Source organism: Phaenicophaeus curvirostris, chromosome W, assembly GCF_032191515.1.
Source record: "Phaenicophaeus curvirostris isolate KB17595 chromosome W, BPBGC_Pcur_1.0, whole genome shotgun sequence".
Taxonomy (NCBI): Eukaryota; Metazoa; Chordata; class Aves; order Cuculiformes; family Cuculidae; genus Phaenicophaeus; species Phaenicophaeus curvirostris.
In genome coordinates this window covers 3419167-3440087 of record NC_091430.1, presented here as the reverse complement: position 1 = coordinate 3440087, position 20921 = coordinate 3419167, and the positions used below count along the sequence as shown (strand labels likewise).

Here is a 20921-nt window from a genome sequence, read left to right as displayed (position 1 = left end):
CCCATGCTCTATCTCCTCAAATAAAATACAATTCTCTCGGTGATTGCAGGGAGATGTTGGATTTGGATATATCTGCAGATGTGTAATTACATCATATAAAATCATTTCAACACACACTAAATAAGGAATTAACATTTTATAAAAGAGTTACATTTTTACTTATATAACTAAAATATTTACTAAAATCTACTTTTATCACACCTAATAAAGAACATCATCTATCGGCAAACTTACTAAACAGGTGCTAAATAGATTGGTCGGTGTTGCTACCGACAAACACAATAAATCTTGCTGTGCTGCATTGACTAGGGTTACCCAGATGTTTTCTTGGGATTGTGCGGGGATCCATGGAATGGTGGTTGCTCAACATGAAATTCCCACAATTATTGCAATGCAGATCGCACACATCTTGCTGGCATCCATTGCGGTCCATGATCTGTAGAAACACAAGCATACCCTCGCCCCCACGTTATTAATGACCATGGACCTTCCCATTGTCTCGATTCTAAGTTACGTATCATTACTTTAGCTTTACTAATGTTATCATTTGATTTCATGATAAAATGTCACTCTGTCGGGGGAATATTGTCTTGGCAACGATTTAAAAAATTTAGAACATACATAGCTTTTAATAGTCTCTCTTGAGGGGCGTATCCCACGCTCCCCCTTTTTTGTTTTAACAACATATTTTTTAATGTACCATGAGCTCGTTCAGCTATGGCTTGCCCTGTCGATGAGTGAGGAATGCCCGTGACATGTGTGATTCCCCATTGCTGAAAAAAGGATTTTGTTATATTAGAAACATATCCTGGGCCCTTGTCTGGTTTTACTGTTTTTGGCACCCCCAAAAGAGCAATTGCATATAATAGATGTTTTTTTACATCTTTTGCTCGTTCCCCCGTATGTGCAGAGGCAGCAATGTGGGTAGAAAAGGTGTCAATTGATACATGTACATATTTTAGACGTCCAAACTCGGGGATGTGTGTTACATCAGTTTGCCGTATTTCAAGTGGACCTAATCCACGAGGATTCACACCGTCTAAAGTAGTGTTTGGGATTAACTGACAATCAGGGCACATCTGTACAATTTGTCGAGCTTGCTCATGAGTTAACTGAAACATTTTCCTAAGGACTGTACTACCTTGGTGATAAAAATCCTGTGACGTGTGCTTGTTGTAATGTATCTGGAATGATTACAGGGGCTGCCAGAGCATCAGTTTGGCGATTGCCTTCAGCCAAATATCCTGGTAAATTTGTATGAGAATGTACATGCATTATAAAGTAAGGTTCATGTTGATTGTCTAACAGATATTTCAATTCCTTTAAAAAAGCATATATCTGTCCACTGTCTACATACTTTAAATAGGCATTCTCCAAGTGTGAAACAATGCCAGCAACATAGGCTGAATTGGTAACAATGTTTATGGGCTGTGAAAACAGCTTAAAGCATCTAACAACTGCAGCCAATTCCACAATTTGAGGTGATCCTGACACTTGACAAATGTCTGATTTCCATGTGCCTTGTTTGGTCCTCCAAACAATCACCGATTTCCCAGTTTTCCCTGATCCATCTGTAAAAAGTGTCAATGCCTCCTTAAGAGGGATATGACTTAATTTTATGGCAGGAATTAAGCTTATGCACTCAAACAAACTAAAAAGGGGGCTCGGAGGATAATGAATGCTAATTTGTCCTTTAAAGTCTGCTAATGCAATTTGCATACAAAAGGAATGTTGCAAAAGCCAGTCTACTTGTTGAGTCATCGAAACATAGATGGTTGAGGGATCTATCCCATCCAATTCCAATAAACAATTGCAACCCTTTTGAATTAACATAGCTAACATTTCATGCTGAGTTGTTATTGTTTTCTAAAACTGATGTGGTAAAAATATCCATTCTAAAGGTCTAAATTTGGCAGATACACCTTCTACCCATTGGGCTAAAACTCCAAACGGTTGGAATTTGGCTGAAATAATATATAATTCAATTGGAGTATTTAAACATTTGCAAAATATTTGTTTCTGACTAAGCTTTTTAGCAACCTTGTCTAATGCAACCAAGGAATCTTTGTCTAATTGCCTGGGAGAGGTTAAATCTGAATCCCCTTTTAACAACATAAACAAAGGATGCAATTCTTCTGTAGTGATGCCTATCAAGGGGTGTACCCAATTTATGGCTCCTAACAATTTTTGCACATCGTTCAATGTCTTTACAGAATATAAAAGTTTAACTTGCTGTGGTTGAATAGTTTGTTCTTGGATTTTCCACCCCAGATATTTCCACGGAGAAGTTTTTTGGATTTTTTTCTGGTGCTACACAAAGACCTACTTGAGCAACTGCTGCTGTTACAGCTGCTACAGCCTTAGCTGTCTGTTCTGGTGTCGAGGCTGCAACTAAAATATCATCCATGTAATGATAAATCAGGGCTTGAGGATATAATTCATGAACTGGTGATAAAGCTTTTGCTACAAACCACTGACAAATTGTTGGACTGTTACACGTGCCTTGTGGCAATACAGTCCAGTGATACCGTTGGCTCGGTTCTGCCCTATTAATAGAAGGAATAGAAAAAGCAAAACGGATTGCATCCTTTGGATGTAACAGAATGGTAAAAAAACAGTCTTTCAAATCTATAATGGTTAAGTCCCAGTTTTGTGGTGACATTGTCGGTGAGGGCATTCCTGGTTGCAATGCTCCCATAGGCTCAATAATCGCATTTATTTTTCGCAAGTCCTGTAATAAACGCCATTTTCTACTTTTCTTCCATATTACAAACACTGGTGTGTTCCACGGGCTGGTAGTTGGTACGATGTGTCCAGCTTGTAATTGTTCTTGCACTAAAGCTTTAAGGTGGTGCAGTTCTCGGTGCTGAGGGGCCACTGTTCCACTCAGATTGGCTCAGCTGTAGTCCAGGTTAGAGGCAGGGTGGTCTGCACCTCAGTGACCCCCATTAAAAATGAGTGCTCAAAGTCAGACCCCATTGTGCTGTGCAGTCTCTACCCCATAAGACGGTGGGAAGTGACAGAACGTACGGTTTAACAGTTGCCACATGACCCTCGGGCCATATATGATTACGGAGTGTAAACTTTGTCATGGGCTAGTCACTCCTCCCACCCCCGTCAGAGCAGTAAGTGGCTCGGTCAATGGCCAATCTGCCGGGCACCCTGTTAAAGAAAAGACTGTGACATCAGCGCTGCTGTCTATAATACTGGAAAAATATTGTTCTCGGTTGCTCTGTGAGTGGCGCACTTTGCAAGTTAACGTCGGTCATGATGTTTGCAGTTTCTGTGCCCACAGAATCACAGGCTGGTCACAGCCAAAGCCTCCTTCTCCCCGTATGCGATTTACTGCACGGGGTACAATTGCTTGAAAACAAATCAGCTGAGCAATTCTAGTGCCCTTCGGTATAAAGCAAGGAGGCAGAGGCGTCCAAGCCATTACTTGTATTGCTCCCGTAAAATTGGCATCAATCAGTCCCGGTAAAACAAACAATCCTTGCTTTGTGACAGATGATCGTCCAATTAACAGTGCACTAAGTCCGCTTCCTAAGGGGCCCTTAACTGCTGTGGGGATGAGCTGAACTGCAGTGGTTGTTAATTCTGTATCGCTGTCAGTGGCCAGGTCCAGCCCTGCACTCCCTGCCACGCTGGCACAGAGCTGGCTTGCATTGCAGCAGGGCTCTGAGGGGGATACTTGTATCGGAGCGTGCCCTCTCACCATTGCGCTCGGCTGCATGTTTCCCTGTGCCCCCAAGGAGCCAGGGCCCAACCGTCTTTGTGAAATCTAGATCTGCACGTGTTCGCATAATGTCTGCCTTTTTGACACCGCGGACAGAGTCCGTGACCTTGATGTTGTCCCTCGGTATTCAGACCAACATGGCCCCTATTTCCGGAAGGACATTGTCGTTGCAGGTGTCCTGTTTTTCCACAACTGCGACAAGTTCCCCGCTGCTTAGGTGTATGCATGGCTGCAAAAGCATCAGCTATTAAAGTTAGGTTGTGAGATCGAGATCCGACATTTCGGCATGCTCTCATCATCTCAGTAAGTGACGGGTTTCTATTTTTTAAAGGCCGTAAGATTTTCTGACAGTCTGCATTTGCATTCTCTATTGCTAATTGTTGAAGCAAAGCTTCTCTAGTGTCGGCATTGTTAACCTGCTTATTTAAGGCTTCTTGTAGTTTGTCTAGAAAAGTCATGTATGGTTCTGTGGCTCCTTGTCTAATATTCACAAAAGATTGTACGTGAGCCCCAGTGTCAGGGACATTCCGAAATGCCTTCAAGACAAGAGCCTGTGATTGTTGCAGCCCTTCTATTGGTATTCTAGCCTGGGCCGCATCATCGATATAATTGCCGTCACCCATTAAAGCATCAAGCCCCACCCATCACAAGGGGCTATCGTGCGGGAGTTGCAAATTATCCAGGGCTGCTACGGTCACCGACTCCTTCCAGTTTGATTGAAAGATAACATACTGCATAGGAGTCATAACTAATCGGGCAATTGATCTCCAATCCCATGGCATAAGATGGTATGTGTCACAGTTACCTTCTACCAAATTTAATGTGAATGAGGCAGTTAGTCCATTCTCTTTAACAGCTTTTCGAATCTCCTTTATCACTTCGTAACTAATTGGTTCCCAGCGCAGACCGCCGTCCCGCACATAGATCACAGGAAAAGCTTGCTATATTTCAACTTCTCCCTGCCGCTGTGCCTCCCTCTTGACTTGTGCCCCTCGGTCTGAGGGACAGGGTGGAAGTGGATCAGACCCCTTCTCGGTGACTATCAGACCCGGATCAAAGGGATTGTCGGCCCCCCTGTCGAGGGGTGCAGAGGCAAGTGCAGGCAGTTTAGTGGGGTGGGAGGTTAGTGCAGTTGCTGACGATCCCGTACTCGGCTCGGGATTATCGCTGTGCTTTTTAGAGCCGACATACGCCTTTAACACTTCAAAAACATTCTGCCAGGGACCAAGCAACTTAGTAGCTGTTTTATCTGACCTAGTCGCTTTATCCCATAGTCAAACTCCGATCTTATCCCAGGCTTCTTGATCAAATGCTGAGCAAATGCCAAAAGACGGCTCATGATCCTGGGCCCACGTCAAAAGTGATTTAAGATCACTAATATCTAATGTTTGGTTTTGATCTTTTAGAATATGTTTAAATAAGTCAATTACATCTTTCTTTTCCTGGGTTACTGTGTTCGCCATCCCCTTATCGGCAGCTCACCTTCCGTCCAGCGGGCAGGTGCCTACGGGTGCACTCTGGACTTCGTTTCAGCCCCTCCAAACGTTCTGCCGATGTATGCCACCGGACCGTGCTCCTAACGCAGCCTCCATTCAGACCTGACACAGGCGCCATTTGTGGCGTATTAAACAGACACGGACTCTGCTTTCATTTCAAGCTGAGACCAAGTTTATTGTTACAAGCTCATCTTTATACCTTAGTGAAATGTCAACAACAGTCCTGCAAGTCCTTCATAAAAATTTCCACAGCTGTTCTTCTCCTTCCAAGCTCCTTGTGACCACTGTTATTGTTTCTATGCCTTCTTGGTTTTGCCACTGATGTTGAATTTTCTCAGGCTGGAGGCTAGCTGGTTATCAAAGCTCTCTGCAGTCTTATCTCCAGAGGCTCTGGAGCATTCATGGTCATTCTTGCTCAGCATCTCTTCTGACAGTAGGCGACCAAATTCACAGGTATTTGTTTTAAGAGAATATGAAAAAAAAACACTTTCCTTCTCATTTTTTAGACTTCCTTATTTTATTTGCTCAGCAATATTTTTCTGCTACTATTATATTGTAATTAGCTGTTTCTGCCCATGTCAAATGTCATTTGTATTCCTATCTTTTCCTGGAAAATTTCTTACATATTTTTGCTGAGCTGTTTAGATAGAAAAAGCAGGAAATACACTACTGATACTCCTGTCGCCCTCTGTGGAAGGGAAGAAAATTTCAAGAAATACTTAGCTAGTCAAAGTTGAAGCTAGCCATCTCAACTTCACTGTAGAATGTTGATCTACTGTGACATCTCACAATACTTAATCAACTTTAAACTTTGCAATATCTTCTTTGAATTCTGAAAGGCATCACTAATTGCAGAGTAGAAGAAAAGTTATCAGTAGGGCTCATTCTTCAGTTCTAGAAATTCTGAAAGACAATTTTCTGTATAATTTTAGTACAAGACTGAAGGATATGGAAGTATGTAAGCTAATATCAAGAAAATTATTTTTATTTGCTTTGGATTTGTTGGTAAATTCTTTCTCGAGCTATGTTTATTTAACTCAAGTTATAGCAGTGGCGCTCTTTAGTTGAATAACAATTGTCAAAGACTGATTATTGTATTTTTTCTGTTAGACGAGCAAGTGCTGCACTCAACTACTTAAAACGTTTTCACGAGATGAAGATAAGAGGACCTAAACCCTACAGCCTCCATTTAGATCATATTATTCAGAAAGCAATCTCAACCCACCAAAAAAGGGATCATTACCATGTCCAGAAAGACATCTTCATTTTAAAGGTATTACCATTATTTATTTTTCAAAACTGAATTTGATTTTGTGTTTTGGAGACTTAGATCCCACTCCCCAAGCTTCACTCCCTCATTTAATTCAGAGCCATTTATGTGAGTTGTTTGTAGATTTTTTTCATTTAATTTATCTTCTAGCTACTTGTGGATACTATATTGTATTTCTAGAAACTGAGGAGTGAAATTGCAGTAATTTTTAATGCGTTTTAGTCTCAATTATAATCTCTTACTATTAGATTTTTAATGCAATACTATAACCATGCAATTTACTTTCAAATGCAAAATATTGTGGAGCATAGCCTTTTTAATGATTATTACATGAACAGTAAGTATGTTATGTGACTAGACATGATGCAAGGAAGCTTGCTGTGTTTGTATTCCAGGATACAGAAGAGGCACTTGTAATGAATCTTCGAGACAGTCAAGTTCTCAATCATAAAGAGAACCTCAAGTGGAATTGGAATCTGATAGGGACCATACTGAAGGTATGTTTTGGTGGTGTTTGTTTTCTTCCCTGAAATTTAGGTCAAGCCGTCAGTTTCCCTGCTATATACTCCCCCAGTATATTGTCTAGTGTCCTGTCAAACAGTTCTAAATGTCTCAAAATCAGGGAATTCTGTCTTTCAGAAAGAGAAGTTACTGTGTTTTCCAGTTAAATGCTAACCACTTCCATTCCTGTTAACATCATCTTAGTTTACACTGGTGTCATGCAGTTTCAGTGGTCCATCTTTAGTCCTGGAATCATCAGGCTCCAGATTCCATTTGGATTCCAGATTCACCACCTCATGTGGCTACTCACCTCCCTCCCATTTCAGTCACAACCTCACAGCTGTGCAGCATAATCTTTCCTACCACCTCAGTACTTGCATCATATATGGTGCCTTTTACTTGCTCAGCTTGCTGTTTAATTGGCAGTAGTCAGGATGGAGGAGTTGAGACTGTTAACAGTAGAGCTTCGTACTTAATCTGGCACTGTGGGTACAATGTTATTAGTATAGTCAATTTTACTAATCATTAACTAGTGCACTATATGTCTTAATACTAGTATACCAATTGGAAATGTAGAACTGTATCACTTAGGTAGGAAGCAAAAATGATTGATGCACTTTTTTCCATCAGTTCCAAGAAGATACTAGTAGCAACAAAGATAAATCTAAAACCATAGAGACAACAGATGGCTGTAAAAACAGAGGAAAATATAATATGAGGAAAGGATAGGTCCAGAAGAGAGTATTATCACTTTGTGTGATCCTTTTTAAAACATCTTACAAAGAATAAACAGAGGAGTTTAAATACCATTTTAATAAGCAGTATTTAAGTGAGCTATAACAGAAAAATTATTATTGTTAAAACAAATCAGATTCATAGTGAAAACAACAACAACAAAACCCGATTTCCCTGTTATGCATATCAAAATTTGTTTGCTATTTGCAGGAAAGAAACTGAGCAAAATTGTTGATTTTTTTGTTAGGATGTCATAGTTTGCTATTTTCAATAGAATCAGGGACTTGTACAAATAGCATGTGCCTGACATACCCTGTCCTTCTCTAGAAAATAATAGAACAGTTCTTGGAGCAAAAATTGGGGCTTTTCAATAAAAATAGGGGTTATTTTATAGGTAACATTAGATGCAGTAAAGCTTACACTTATTATTAGGTGAATAGAACCATAACAGAAATGAGTAAATTTTAGTGAGTAATCAAGAACTGATGTATAAGTTTCATATAATGCTATATTTGCTGTTTTTTCTAGTGGCCAAATGTAAATCTAAGGAACTATAAAGATGAACAATTGCACAGGTATGTAAAAATTGCATAGACTTCCTTTGAAGAAAGAAATTTGGAAAAACTGGGGTTTAATGTTGCAATAAATTGTTCCTTGATGTGTCACATATCTAAAACTTAATCTATAGGTAAGCAGCAAAAATAGATAATTAGGCTGCAAAATTTGCTGTAAATAAAAAGGTCGCTTGGTTGGAAAAGACCTTTGAGATCATTGAGTCCAACTGTACCTGTCCACTACTAAACCAGATGAGCACCTCATCTTTTAAACACCTTCAGGGATGGTGACTTAAACATCTCCCTGGGCAGCCTCTGTCAGTGCCTGAGAACCCTTTTGGCGAAGAAATTTTTCCTGATGTCTAATCTGAACCTGCCCTGGCACAACTTGAGGCCATTCCCTCTCATCCTATCGCCTGTCACTTGGAGAAGAGACCGGCACCCACCTCGCTACAACCTCCTTTCAGGTAGTTGTAGAGAGCAATGAGGTCTCCCCTCAGCCTCCTCTTCTCCAGGCTAAACAACCCCAGTTCCCTCAGCTACCTCTCATAAAACTTATACACCAGCCCAAGGACATTAGTGTTTGATGTCAGCACTTGACGAATTTTGGCAGAATAGATCTACAGTTGTAGAGTTATATAATTATAATTTTTATCAAAAACCAAAAGAAAGTTATTTCTAGTTGCTATTAATGTGTACTGCTCTGATTCCTTTCATGTCTGTTGGCATTAAGGCATTTTTATAATTTTTGTGCAAGTGTGGTCATTGTAGTACTAATTAGTTCTTGGATGTTACTTTTAACATGCATTTCAGAAATTGATTTGATTAAGCAAGCTACTTTGAAAGTAGTTCTGTATTTGTAGGCATAGAAAGCTACTTCTACATGAATTTGAGGAAAAACCTAAAGCTAAAATGTATCCTGAAAGACTCATGCTGCATAATTTTAAATTTTTACTCAAAAGTAATCAGGCAACTTTTATATAGTGTTCCCAGCATAAGTGATAGTCCCGTTGTAATCATAGTCATAATTTAATTTTGCATTTGTGTTTTTTTCTGATTTTTTTCCTTCCCTGAACATTAATTGCTACTCTGTACTTTGTGGTAAAGTATTATTTATCAAATCCAGTGGCTTATAACATTGCTTCTCTAAAGGAAAATTAGACACATCCATTCCTCTACCTACCTACCTGGGGCAATGTTCCTGTTCCCTGTTTTTGTGCTGCACTCAAGCATTGTTCAGTTCCTAAATTATTTAATTCTAAATAAATGTAGATAACCTAGGGTTGAGTTACTTCTACAGTTGGTTGTTCCTTTCTACAGGATTGTGCATTAGATGTTTAAATGGCTTTAAAATGCTGTTGTTCTTGTTTAATTATAACTAATTAACCGCAAAATCTGTCTAGTTTCAATGCTGATCATAAAAAATTTTCAGCCACTTTGTTTTTGAAGTGTAAATTTCATAGAATCATAGAATCACCAGGTTGGAAAAGACCTCTTGGATCATCAAGTCCAACCATTCCTATCAATCACTAAACCATGTCCCCGAGTACCTCATCTACCCATCTTTTAAACACCTCCAGGGATGGCGACTCAACCACCTCTCTGGGCAGCCTGTTCCAGTGCCCAATGATTCTTTCCGTGAAAATTTTTTTTCTGATGTCCAGCCTAAACCTCCCCTGGCGGAGCTTGAGACCATTCCCCGTTATCCTGTCCTCTCTCCTCTCATCCTCCTCTTCTCAAGGCTAAACAACCCCAGATCCCTCAGCTGCTCCTCGTAAGACTTGCAGCTTCCTTGCTCTTCTCTGGACTCGCTCCAGATCCTCAACATCTTTCTTGTGGTGAGGGGCCCAGAACTGAACACAGGATTCGAGGTGCGGTCTCACCAGTGCCGAGTACAGAGGGAGAATAACCTCCCTAGTCCTGCTGGCCACACCGTTTCTGATACAAGCCAAGATGCCATTGGCCTTCTTGGCCACCTGGGCCACTGCCGGCTCATGTTCAGATGGCTGTCAATCAGCACTCCTTTCTAGCCACTCTTCCCCTAGTCTGTAAATTTATTTGTCCTTCCATAACTTGATTTTTTTCCTTTTACTGTTAATAGCTTTTGTGATTATTTTATGGCTCTTAAAGTGAAATTCAAGATACTTTTTTGTAGAGATCCCTTCACTTCATAGAGATGCAGTTAATGCAGTGTGTGTATGCACATGTATGTGTATATAAACACATACATGCTTAAGTATACATGTGTATACATACACTCACATATAAATGTGTGTGCTAATGTATATATATTTATGGCTAATAACCCAGAATAAAATACACTTCATTTAAATAAATTTAAAGAAGTCCTTTAAAGTCCTGTGTTTAGGGTTGGGATAGTGGCTTACTCTCACTTTTTTAAGCAAAGGCAGTGCTTTAGTTATGCTTTCTTAATGCTTGACATATCTACCTTCAAGCAGAACATTCTGTGTTCATTTAAAGCACAAATGTGTTTATTTTTTTGACTAAGAATTGACAGGGGGAAGTTCTTTGCTGAAGATTTATTCTTGCAATGCAAAATTCAAGCTATTTTGCTCACCATAGTTTCAAAAAGTCTGAGTGAGAGTGTGCTTTTGCAGTCGTGTTACGCTTCAGAAATGCTGAAGTGAGTTTAATGCAGATACTGTTGCTGAATAAATATGGCCTTTTTCTGGCAGAACACACTTTTTTTTTCCCAGTAGCATTAACTATTATAGCTAAAGAAAAGTCATGTCATATAAACAATTGACAGACACTTGTTTAGCTCTTTGTAAGTCTGGATAGTATAGTCTTTGAAACTTACCACAGGATAAATTACAGCAGAATAAATTATAAGCATGAGAATGAAAAGGAAGCTATGGCTTCTAAGAGCATAGAGATTTTGAGGTCTTTTGCTTATAAGTCATGGCATAAAAGCCCTTTATAACATACAGTCACATCTCTGAAATCGTGTCTGGATAGACTCATTACTGGTAACTGCTATTCTCTTTTAATAACTTTTGAAAATTTATTGCCAATAAGCCAATTTAGTGATCAAATATCTTTTATAGCAACAGCATTTTGTAATGTAAGACCGTCCTTGTCTTACTGAAAAATAGCGGATTCTTTTTTATTTTCCATAGATTTGTAAGGAGATTGCTATATTTTTACAAGCCTAGCAGTAAACTGTATGCCAACCTGGATCTGGACTATGCCAAGGCTAAGCAGCTCACTGTGGTGGGTTGCCAGTTTACTCAATTTCTTCTTGAATCAGAAGAGGTAAGAAATTTTCAGCTACAAGACTGGAGATAGAAGGAGTAGTGCTGCTGTATACCACTTAGAGAAAAAAAAACTTAATTTTAGTAGAGACTTCTGTAGACATTGGGTGTTAAACTTAAAATGATCAGCATAATTAAGAAATATCTTAAAATTTTGAATTGTGCAGATAAGACACTGACAGGACAACTGTGTTTGAATTTTATCAAATGCATCTTTATTAAATGCAGTTTAGGGTTTGGTTGTGGGCTTTTTGTTTGTGGGGATTTTTTGTTTGTTTGGATTTGGAGTATTTTTTTCTATGTATATCCATTGTTTCTCTGCTTCCTTTCTTCTTGTGTGATAAAGACTCAGGCCAGAGAAAAATATCATTGCACAATCCTTTTCTTGGAAGGAATAGAATTGGTCCTAATAAATCTCCAAGCTAAACTATTTTTATTTGCCTTGAATATTTTTCTTTAGCCTGAATTGTGTTTGCCAAACAGCATTTCTATTTTGGATCTGTATTGTGTTTGTACACTTTAAGAAATTTTAAATGATGAATTTCAATAAAGAAGAGAGACCCAGTTCTGTTTTTAGTAAGTGCTATTCTTTGTTTTCTTAGGATGGACAAGGTTACCTGGAGGAACTGGTTAAAGATATTGTAAATTGGCTCAACTCTTCATCGGGAATGAAGCCTGAACGTAGTCTTCAAATTAATGGATTACTAAATACCCTTAGCCAGCACTACTTTCTGTTTTTTGGTACACTCTCTTGTCACCCTCATGGAGTGAAAATGCTTGAAAAATGTGATGTGTTTCAGTGGTGAGTGTTTTTATTCCATTTGAATTGTGCTTATAGGTATAATTGTTATGAAACTTGTAAACGGTGCATGAGGATCACTGTCTATAAAGCTAACTTTAAAATTATTTTGTTTTATTTTCAAGTAAAGATGCTCAGTTGTGGGTGTTTGGGGTTTTTTTTAAGTAGTCTTTTAGTCTGTCTTACTGAACAGATAGGGATAATTGTGTTACAAAATAGCTTACTTTTTCCTGTCTACACCTATCTGACAGAATTCAGTATCAGGAATGATGATACTGTACTGAAATGTTAAAAAAAAGGGGGGGGACCCCAACAAAATGGTAGATATACTGTGTGTGAAATACGATGATGCATGTTGTACCTAAACCAGTCCAGTATATTTGAGTGAAGCTGTAGAGTTGAAAATTTTGTTTGGGGACAAATAAAATTAACTTACCTTTGGGAGTAATTTAAACAATAGCCAGTTTATTTCAAATAGTGTAAATTTTAAGAGAAAATTCAGATGGTTTCATATTTAATTAAGTTGTTTTCATTCCTTATTAGAATGCAATTTTTTTGCTCGCTATAGAAAACTGCATTTACAATAAAATCTAGACAGTTAATAGGACTAACCTTATGGCAAGCTGTATACACAGAATGTTTTACAATGTGGAATTGTTCACAGAGCTTCATGAACATTTAATTTTGTATTCACAATCACCAGTCCAAGTATACTGACAAAACTGCTACATAGCAATTATAAAAAGTGTTGGGTTGGGGGTTTTTTTCACTTGCAGTTAAGTGCATTATTTGGTCTCCCTTTAACTCTAACAGCTGTAACAGTTTAAAGTCACTCCATTTCACGCGAGACCTTACCTTGTGTTCTTCTGCTTTTGTAGAACTGAAAATCTAATTCAGACTACTTGAGTTTAAATTATTGATTGAATAAAAAGTGGATTTGAGTGGGTTCAAATACTAATCGTTATTTCCACCCCTCCCCAGTCTTCTTAATCTTTGTTCTTTGAAGAACCAAGATCACTTGTTAAAATTGACTGTTTCTAGTTTGGATTACAGCAGAGATGGGTTAGCAAGAGTTATTCTTTCTAAAATCCTGACAGCAGCTAATGATGTAAGTTCGATACAACTTATGTTCCATTGTTATTTGCCACTAGACATTTATTTTGTTATTCAAGGTGTGTGACTTTATTTTTAAGATAATATATATGCAGAAATACTCATATAGCTTTTGAATTTACTCTGGACTTCATACCTTGTATTTTTGCTCAAGAAATTAAGTTATTCAAGAGATGTTTCTCATGTATGAAGGGGGTTAAAGTCTTTAAATATATAAACCAAATGTAAACTAAATATAACATTGTCTAGATCAGTGGAAATCCTAAATCAATGGTGAAGGCATTGTTTTCACAAACATAAATGTGTATTTCTAGCAGTAATAAGCAAGTTAACCTTCGAGTGATAGATACTGTTTTGATAATGACCGAGATTACTGTGGTGGAACTCAGTAGAATCTATAGCTCCTGGAACAAGGGAAAATAGGCATTGGGATTTGTACTTCTGAATCAAAAAAGGTGAGTGGAAATAAGATGCAGACTTAGGAAAGAAGCTCTTTAAACTTTAGGAAAAGAGAAATCAATCAGGTGTAATATAGTAGACAAGCAAGCATTAATGTCAGGAAAATGACAATTATTAAGTTGAAATCTAACTAGGAAAGAACTTTCAGTTCTTCAGAGAGAGCTATTCCTTTGTTGCCTAGACAAGGCAGAGCATGCTCTAGAGTAGATACAAGAGGTAATAAGGTAGACACTGTCTTTAAATGTCTCATTGTATTTAGGAAGAGGAGGGGGAAAGAAAGAAATAAGGAATATTTCTGAGACTACCAAAGATGTGATTTTTTTTATAGGTAAAGAGAGGTGTCTGAAAGTAATTAAGATAGTTGGGGTTAAAGGAATGACTTATTTAAAGAAGAGGGTAAGAGTCCCTACTGACTCATTTTTAAGTAATCTTCCAAAGAAGTGAAAGCTTTGATATCCTTTTCCCAAAGGTGTTTGTTTTATTCTTAGTCTAAGCAAGGAAATAGAAATTCATATGTTATGAGGGCACATGCCTGTCTTTATTATAGACTTCTAAGATCCTGTTAGATGACTGCTAGTTAAAAGCCATTCAGACAGTAGAACTTCATTTAGCTGTTTCTATTGAAATTTCATGTCAATGTGTACTGACCCTTTCCACCATCTCCAAACTATTTTTCCTTCAGAAAAAGAGTCCGTAAAAGGGGGAAAGAGTACTCCAGCATTTCAGTTTCTTCCAAATGCAGTTAACATTTAGTTAACACTTAGGAAAAAGTCCAGGCATGCTGCCACAGTCTCCTCAATGGGGTATACAGTTCCACAGATAATTTTAGGCATTTTTTGATTAATTAGTGTTTGTGGTTTAGATTTTGGGAAAGATTTATTGATCCTGATATCTAATGTACAAGGACTTAAATTCTGTTTTGAGAGAGATTCTTCCAAACATTTTCAAGCATCCAGTACTTAAACCAGTAGCTTTATGCCAGTAAGAATGGGTTGATCATCTTCCAAAGGTGCTATAAAGACCTACTTTTTAAGGGGGGGGGAGGGGGGGGACAGGGAGGGGGGAGGAAACAAACCAGAATATATTAAACTCTGATACAGTTATCACTAGCTGTAAGCAGAATGGCTCAAAGAGGGGTACAGATACTGTCTGAACATACTGTCCCAAACACATACAAAGCTAGAAAGTAGTTGAGAGCTATTGCTGCCATTAGTGATGATAACTAAATGTACAATTTCCATGTATTTGTAGTTTAGTTTAATAAACAATGGGTAATAAACACTTCTTATATTTCAGGTGTGAATAGGATAGACATTACTCTCTGGCACCTTAGGAATTAAGAAAGCTTGTAGACCCTGTACTGGTTTTGGCTGGGGTAGAGTTACATTTCTTCACAGTAGCTGGTGTGGGGCTATGCTTTGGATTTGTGCTGGAGGCAGTGTTGACAGCACACCTGTGTTTTTGTTACTGCTGAGCAGTGCTTACACAGACAAGGCCTTTTCTATTTCTCAACCACTCCACCAGTGAGCAGGCTGAGGGTGCACAAGAAGTTGGGAGGGGAATAGCTGGGACAGCTGACCCCAACTGACCAAAGGGATATCCCATGACATCATGCTCAGCAGTAAAACTGGGGAGGAAGTTGGAGAGTGGGCAGCACTGCTCAGGGACTGGCTGGGCATCAGTCAGTTGGTGGTGAGGAATTGTTTTTATTTACATCACTTGTCTTTCTTGGGTTTTATTTCTCTCTCTTTGTTGTTTTTTCTTTTTTCTTTTCCTTACTTTTTTTTTAATTTATTGTTAATTGTTAAATTGCTTTTATCGCAGCCCATGAGTTTTCTCACTTTTACCTTTCCAGTTCTCTCCCCAGTCCCACTAGGGGGAAACTGATTGAGTGCTTTGTGGTGCTTAGTTGCCAGCTGTGTTTAAACCATGACAAGCCTCCCAGATTTACCTATTTCAGGTCTGGTTTGTTTGGAATTGTGAAAAGGTTGGGAGATCATGATCTGACTTTTAATAGGCCTCACTAGTATTACCATGAGTATTTAATGCCAAACCTTGACAGATGTTGAGGTAGAACTCCTTGGAAAGAGCTAAGAGACATTATACAGGCTCAGAAATGTAAGAACTCAAATTTTGGAGCTCCAACCTAAATAATTACTTTTAAAGACAGAGAATTTTCTTGCTAGAAAAACTGATACACATACTTCTGTGATACTTCTCACATCCATGATGCTTTAAGGTTTCAGCCTATGTTAGTAGTATATAGATACTGAGTTCCAATGTTTCTGTTTCTCAGTCTCACATTGATGCATGGATGTAGAAATGTCTAGGGAAACAGCAGAGTTTAACTAACAGTCTATTTTTGGAAGTCTTTTGAAATGTGAAGGAATAGAAATGATAAGGATATGTCTTCTCAACTGCTTAACACTGACTTATGAGAAAGGTTAGTTTTACTTATAAAATATGTACATTGATATAAGTTATTAGTCCTTAATATCAGAGTTAGGTCTGCAGTCAGGTATAGCAGGTTTCTAACCATAGTGCTCTCTAGGAAAGTTCACAGCTGAGATGTACTGTAACTTAAATTCTACTATTTAGAGTTCAGTGTTGCACTGGATGGGTGTAACCTGATTTTTGTACCCTGCAATACCATGAGAATTCCTTTAATGTTTTCTTTTTTATATAAAATATATTTATGATAACACATTTAAGAAATAAAATAAATTAAATCTTATTTGTTCATAACAAATGTAAATGAATCTTTTACTACCAGGATACTAGAAATGAAGAAAAATTTACTGCTTGAACCTCTTAAATAGAGCCTGATTTCCTTTGTTACACATATTGAACCCTGAGGGATAAATAAAAATGCTTCAGAGGGTTTTGTTTCCTTAATTAGTTGACATGCTTGGATTTCATAAGGAAATGTTTTGTACTTTTGGTCTAAAAGAAGAAAAGCAAAAATAGAATGGACTGTCTCAGCCAGCAGAAATGGCCTTTGCATCAACTACAGATGATTTCATACTTAGAGAAAATTTATTTACTTCCTTAAGAAATTCTTTTCCTCTTTTATATGTGGCCCAGCTTCATACATTCTTATGGTGGAAACAGCACCAATGAGATTTTGAGGAGAAAATTTCATTGACTACTAGTTGACTAAAAGGCAAAATGCTGACCTTTTGAAGAACCCTCTGGCAGAATATTGCCAGTATCGTAGAATCATAGAATCATAGAATACATTGGGTTGGAAGGGACCTTAAAAATCATCTAGTTCCAACCCCCCTGCCATGGGCAGGGACATCCCACTAGATCAGGCTGCCCAAGGCCCCATCCAACCTGGCCTTAAAAACCTCCAGGGATGGGGCATCCACAACTTCCCTGGACAACCTGTTCCAGCGTCTCACCACTCTCATGGTGAAGAAATTCTTCCTAATGTCTAGTCTAAATCTGCCCCTCTCCAGTTTATACCCATTGTCCTATCACTACAAGCCTTTGTAAAAAGTCCCTCCCCAGCTTTCTTGTAGGCTCCTTTCAGGTACTGGAATGTTGCTATAAGATCTCCTCGGAGCCTTCTCTTCTCCAGGCTGAACAAGCCCAACTCTCTCAGCCTGTCCTCATAGGGAAGGTGCGCCAGTCCTCGCATCATCTTTGTAGCCCTCCTCTGGACCCCTTCCAACAGCTCCATATTCTTCTTATGTTGAGGACTGCAGTACTGGACACAGTACTCCAGATGAGGTCTCACAAGAGAGGAATAGAGAGGCAGAATCAACTCACTTTACCTGCTGGCCACACTACTTTTGATGCAGCCTAGGATATGGTTGGCCTTCTGGGCTGGGAGCACAAGTTGCCGGTTCATGTCGAGCTTCTCATCGATCAGCACCCTCAAGTCCTTCTCTGGAGGGCAGCTCTTAATCACATCATCCCCCATCCTGTACTGAAATCGGGGATTGCCCTGACCCAGGTGCCAGACCTTGCACTTGGCCCTGTTGAACCTCTAAATTTTCACACAGACCCGCTTCTCCAGCCTGTCCAGGTCCCTCTGGATGACATCCTGTGCTTCCACTGTGGTGACTGCACCACTCAGCTTGGTGTCATCTGCAAACTTGAAGAGGGTACGCTTGATCTCACTGTCAATACCGTTCATGAAGATATTTAACAGCACTGGACCCAGTATGGACCCTTGAGGGATGCCACTTGTCACAGATCTCCATCTGGATTTCAAGCCATTGACGACTGCTCTCTGAATACGACCATCCAACCAGTTTCTTATCCACCAAACCATCCACCCATAAAATCCATATCTCTCCAATTTAGAGAGGAGGATGTTGTGGGAGACCATGTCAAAGGCTTTAGAGAAGTCCAGATAGATCACATCCATCGTTTTACCTGTGACCACTGCTGCGGTTACCCAATCATAGAAAGCCACATGGGCACAATGTTACCCTTCTTCCAGTCACCAGGGACTTCTCCTGATTGCCATGACTTTTCAAATATCATGGAGGGTGGCTTGGCAACCACCTCAGCCAATTCCCTCAGGAATCTGGGATGCATCTCATCAGGTCCCATAGACTTATAACTATTCCAGTTCTTAAGGTGTTCACAAATCTGTACTGTGGGAGGGGCTTTACTCCCCTGGTCCCCATCTTGCTGTCTCATGACCCAGGAGGGGTGAGGAGAGCGGTTATCAGTGAAGACTGAGGCAAAAAAGTTGTTAAGTACCTGAGCCTCCTCCTTGTCTGTTGATATGAGGTCACCATTCCCAACCATCAGTGGGGGTACGTTCTCTTTGACCTTCCTCTTTTGATTGACATACCTGTAGAAGCCCTTCTTGTTGACCTTCACCTCCCTTGCCATGTTCAGCTCTAGCTGCGCCTTGGCCTTCCTGACCCCATCCCTACACAACCAGGCAGCATCTCTATACACGTCCCAGGTTATCCTTCCCTGCTTGCACTGCCTGTGTAGTTCCCTCTTCTTCTTTGGTTTAACCAGCAGGTCTCAACTCAGCCACGCTGGTCTCTTCCCTTTCCTGCCTGATTTTCTACATCTGGGGACTGAGTGCTCTTGTGCTTCATGGAAAGCATCCTTAAATATTTGCCAGATCTGTTCTGCTCCCTTGTCCCGTGGACCATGTCCCAGGGGGTCCTTCCAAGTAACTCCTTGAATAGCTGGAAGTCTGCTTTCCTGAAATTTAGTGTCCTGACTATACTCCTCACGTGTCTCATATCCCTCTGGACCTTGAACTCCATCAGTGCGTGATCACTGCAGCCCAGACTGCCTCCAATCCTAATGTCACTGATGAGTTCACTTGTATTAGTGACCATTAGGTCCTGTATTGCATCCCTTGGAGAAGTATCATCTCTTGGAGAAAATGCTTGTGTTTACGGTTTCTCGTGTTTGTGCTCTCAAATTGAATATCAAAGTGTAAAAAGCTAATCCAAAGGTTAAAACGTTTTGATTATTCTGATAGTATCCTTAGAGGTATGAGTGGTATTTTTGAGCTACTGTAGTTGGCAAAACTGCAAGTGTCTTCCAGAAATTAAAATATTTTGTGAGATGAAAATAGTAGTCAGTTCAGAGAAGATAAGATACCAGAAAGAATATAGAAATATTGAACTGACAAATATTTGATATGGGCAGTTCCACTGACTGAGGAGTAATTTGCTTAGATGTTAGGGGAAGGTATCTGCCATTTTCTGGGATTTACGATCTGGAATTCTGAAACTGCAGCATTGTCAACAACAAGCAAACATTTCCTCCTTCGTATTTAGTAAGCATGATAGGAAAAAACTGAAACTTGGTGCAGTTTATACCACTTACTATTCTGTCCCATAGGGAGAATATATTTTTTAATATTACCAGAACTGACATTCTGTCACCGTGGACAAGTAAATTCTAAGGTCAAAAATTAACATGCAATTCAGTTCAAATAAGGCACTTGCAAGCCTTTCCACCTTCCTTTTTCAATGACTTCTGATGAGGACCTGGTAGGATGAGTAGAGCAATAAAAATGCATAGAACTGGGCATAATTTCTAAAAAGCTGTGTTTGGTAAGGGAGAAATACCATCTCCAGTAAGCCTTCTTCCCTTCAGAAATTTTAATTCCCTGAGACATTTTTGAATGAAATATCTTATTTTTAGTATCTATTTATTTCAAGAGCTGAAGACGCTCTTTTTTGTAGGTTAACTAAGGTTCTAGCCTCATACAGTTTTTACAGCTATCCAAAGATGTGAAGCAGGTTAATTAGCCATTTGCTAATGAGTATCTCAGAACAAGGAAAAGTCATTTCTGTAGTCAGCTTAGCATTAGAAGGGGACAGTAGCTTTTTGGGGGTTGACTATACACAACAAAAACATTTACAGAGCTATATCTTTGCAGATCAGTGAAGCAGAAACACATCTTAACCTGTTTCCGGATGTGCTTTGGTCATTCATGCTGAAGCAAATTAATATTGCCTCAGCTGCCTTTCTTCAAGCTCGTGGTAGAAACAGAAGAGTAGCCAGTGTGTCCTCGAGTGTTGCAGTTCATAAACTTTTGTCTTCATGGGTAGATATATCCTATATCTACTGGAATCTATGCTGAGCTGTATCTAATCAGCTGAGAATCATAGAATAACCAGGTTGGAAGAGACCCACCAGATCATCGAGTCCAGCCATTCCTATCAAACACTAAACCATGTCCCTTAGCACCTCATCCACCCGTGCCTTAAACACCTCCAGGGAAGGTGACTCAACCACCTCCCTGGGCAGCCTGTTCCAGTGCCCAATGACCCTTTCTGTGAAGAATTTTTTCCTAATGTCCAGCCTAAACCTCCCCTGGCGGAGCTTGAGGCCATTCCCTCTTGTCCTATCCTCTGTCACTTGGGAGAAGAGGCCAGCACCCTCCTCTCCACAACCTCCTTTCAGGTAGTTGTAGAGAGCAATGAGGTCTCCCCTCAGCCTCCTCTTCTCCAGGCTAAACAACCCCAACTCTCTCAGCCGTTCCT

General features: G+C 39.5%; 1 protein-coding gene across 1 annotated transcript in view; it reads left to right on the top strand.

The window, feature by feature from the left end:
• LOC138732926 (rapamycin-insensitive companion of mTOR-like) overlaps positions 1-20921 on the top strand; it is a 77883-nt gene that overhangs the window by 30071 nt on the left and 26891 nt on the right. The window contains exons 9-14 of the mRNA XM_069879707.1: positions 6343-6505; positions 6898-6999; positions 8267-8313; positions 11433-11568; positions 12170-12369; positions 13348-13474. Coding sequence (XP_069735808.1) covers positions 6343-6505; positions 6898-6999; positions 8267-8313; positions 11433-11568; positions 12170-12369; positions 13348-13474 — 775 coding nt within the window. The remainder of the gene's footprint in view (positions 1-6342; positions 6506-6897; positions 7000-8266; positions 8314-11432; positions 11569-12169; positions 12370-13347; positions 13475-20921) is intronic.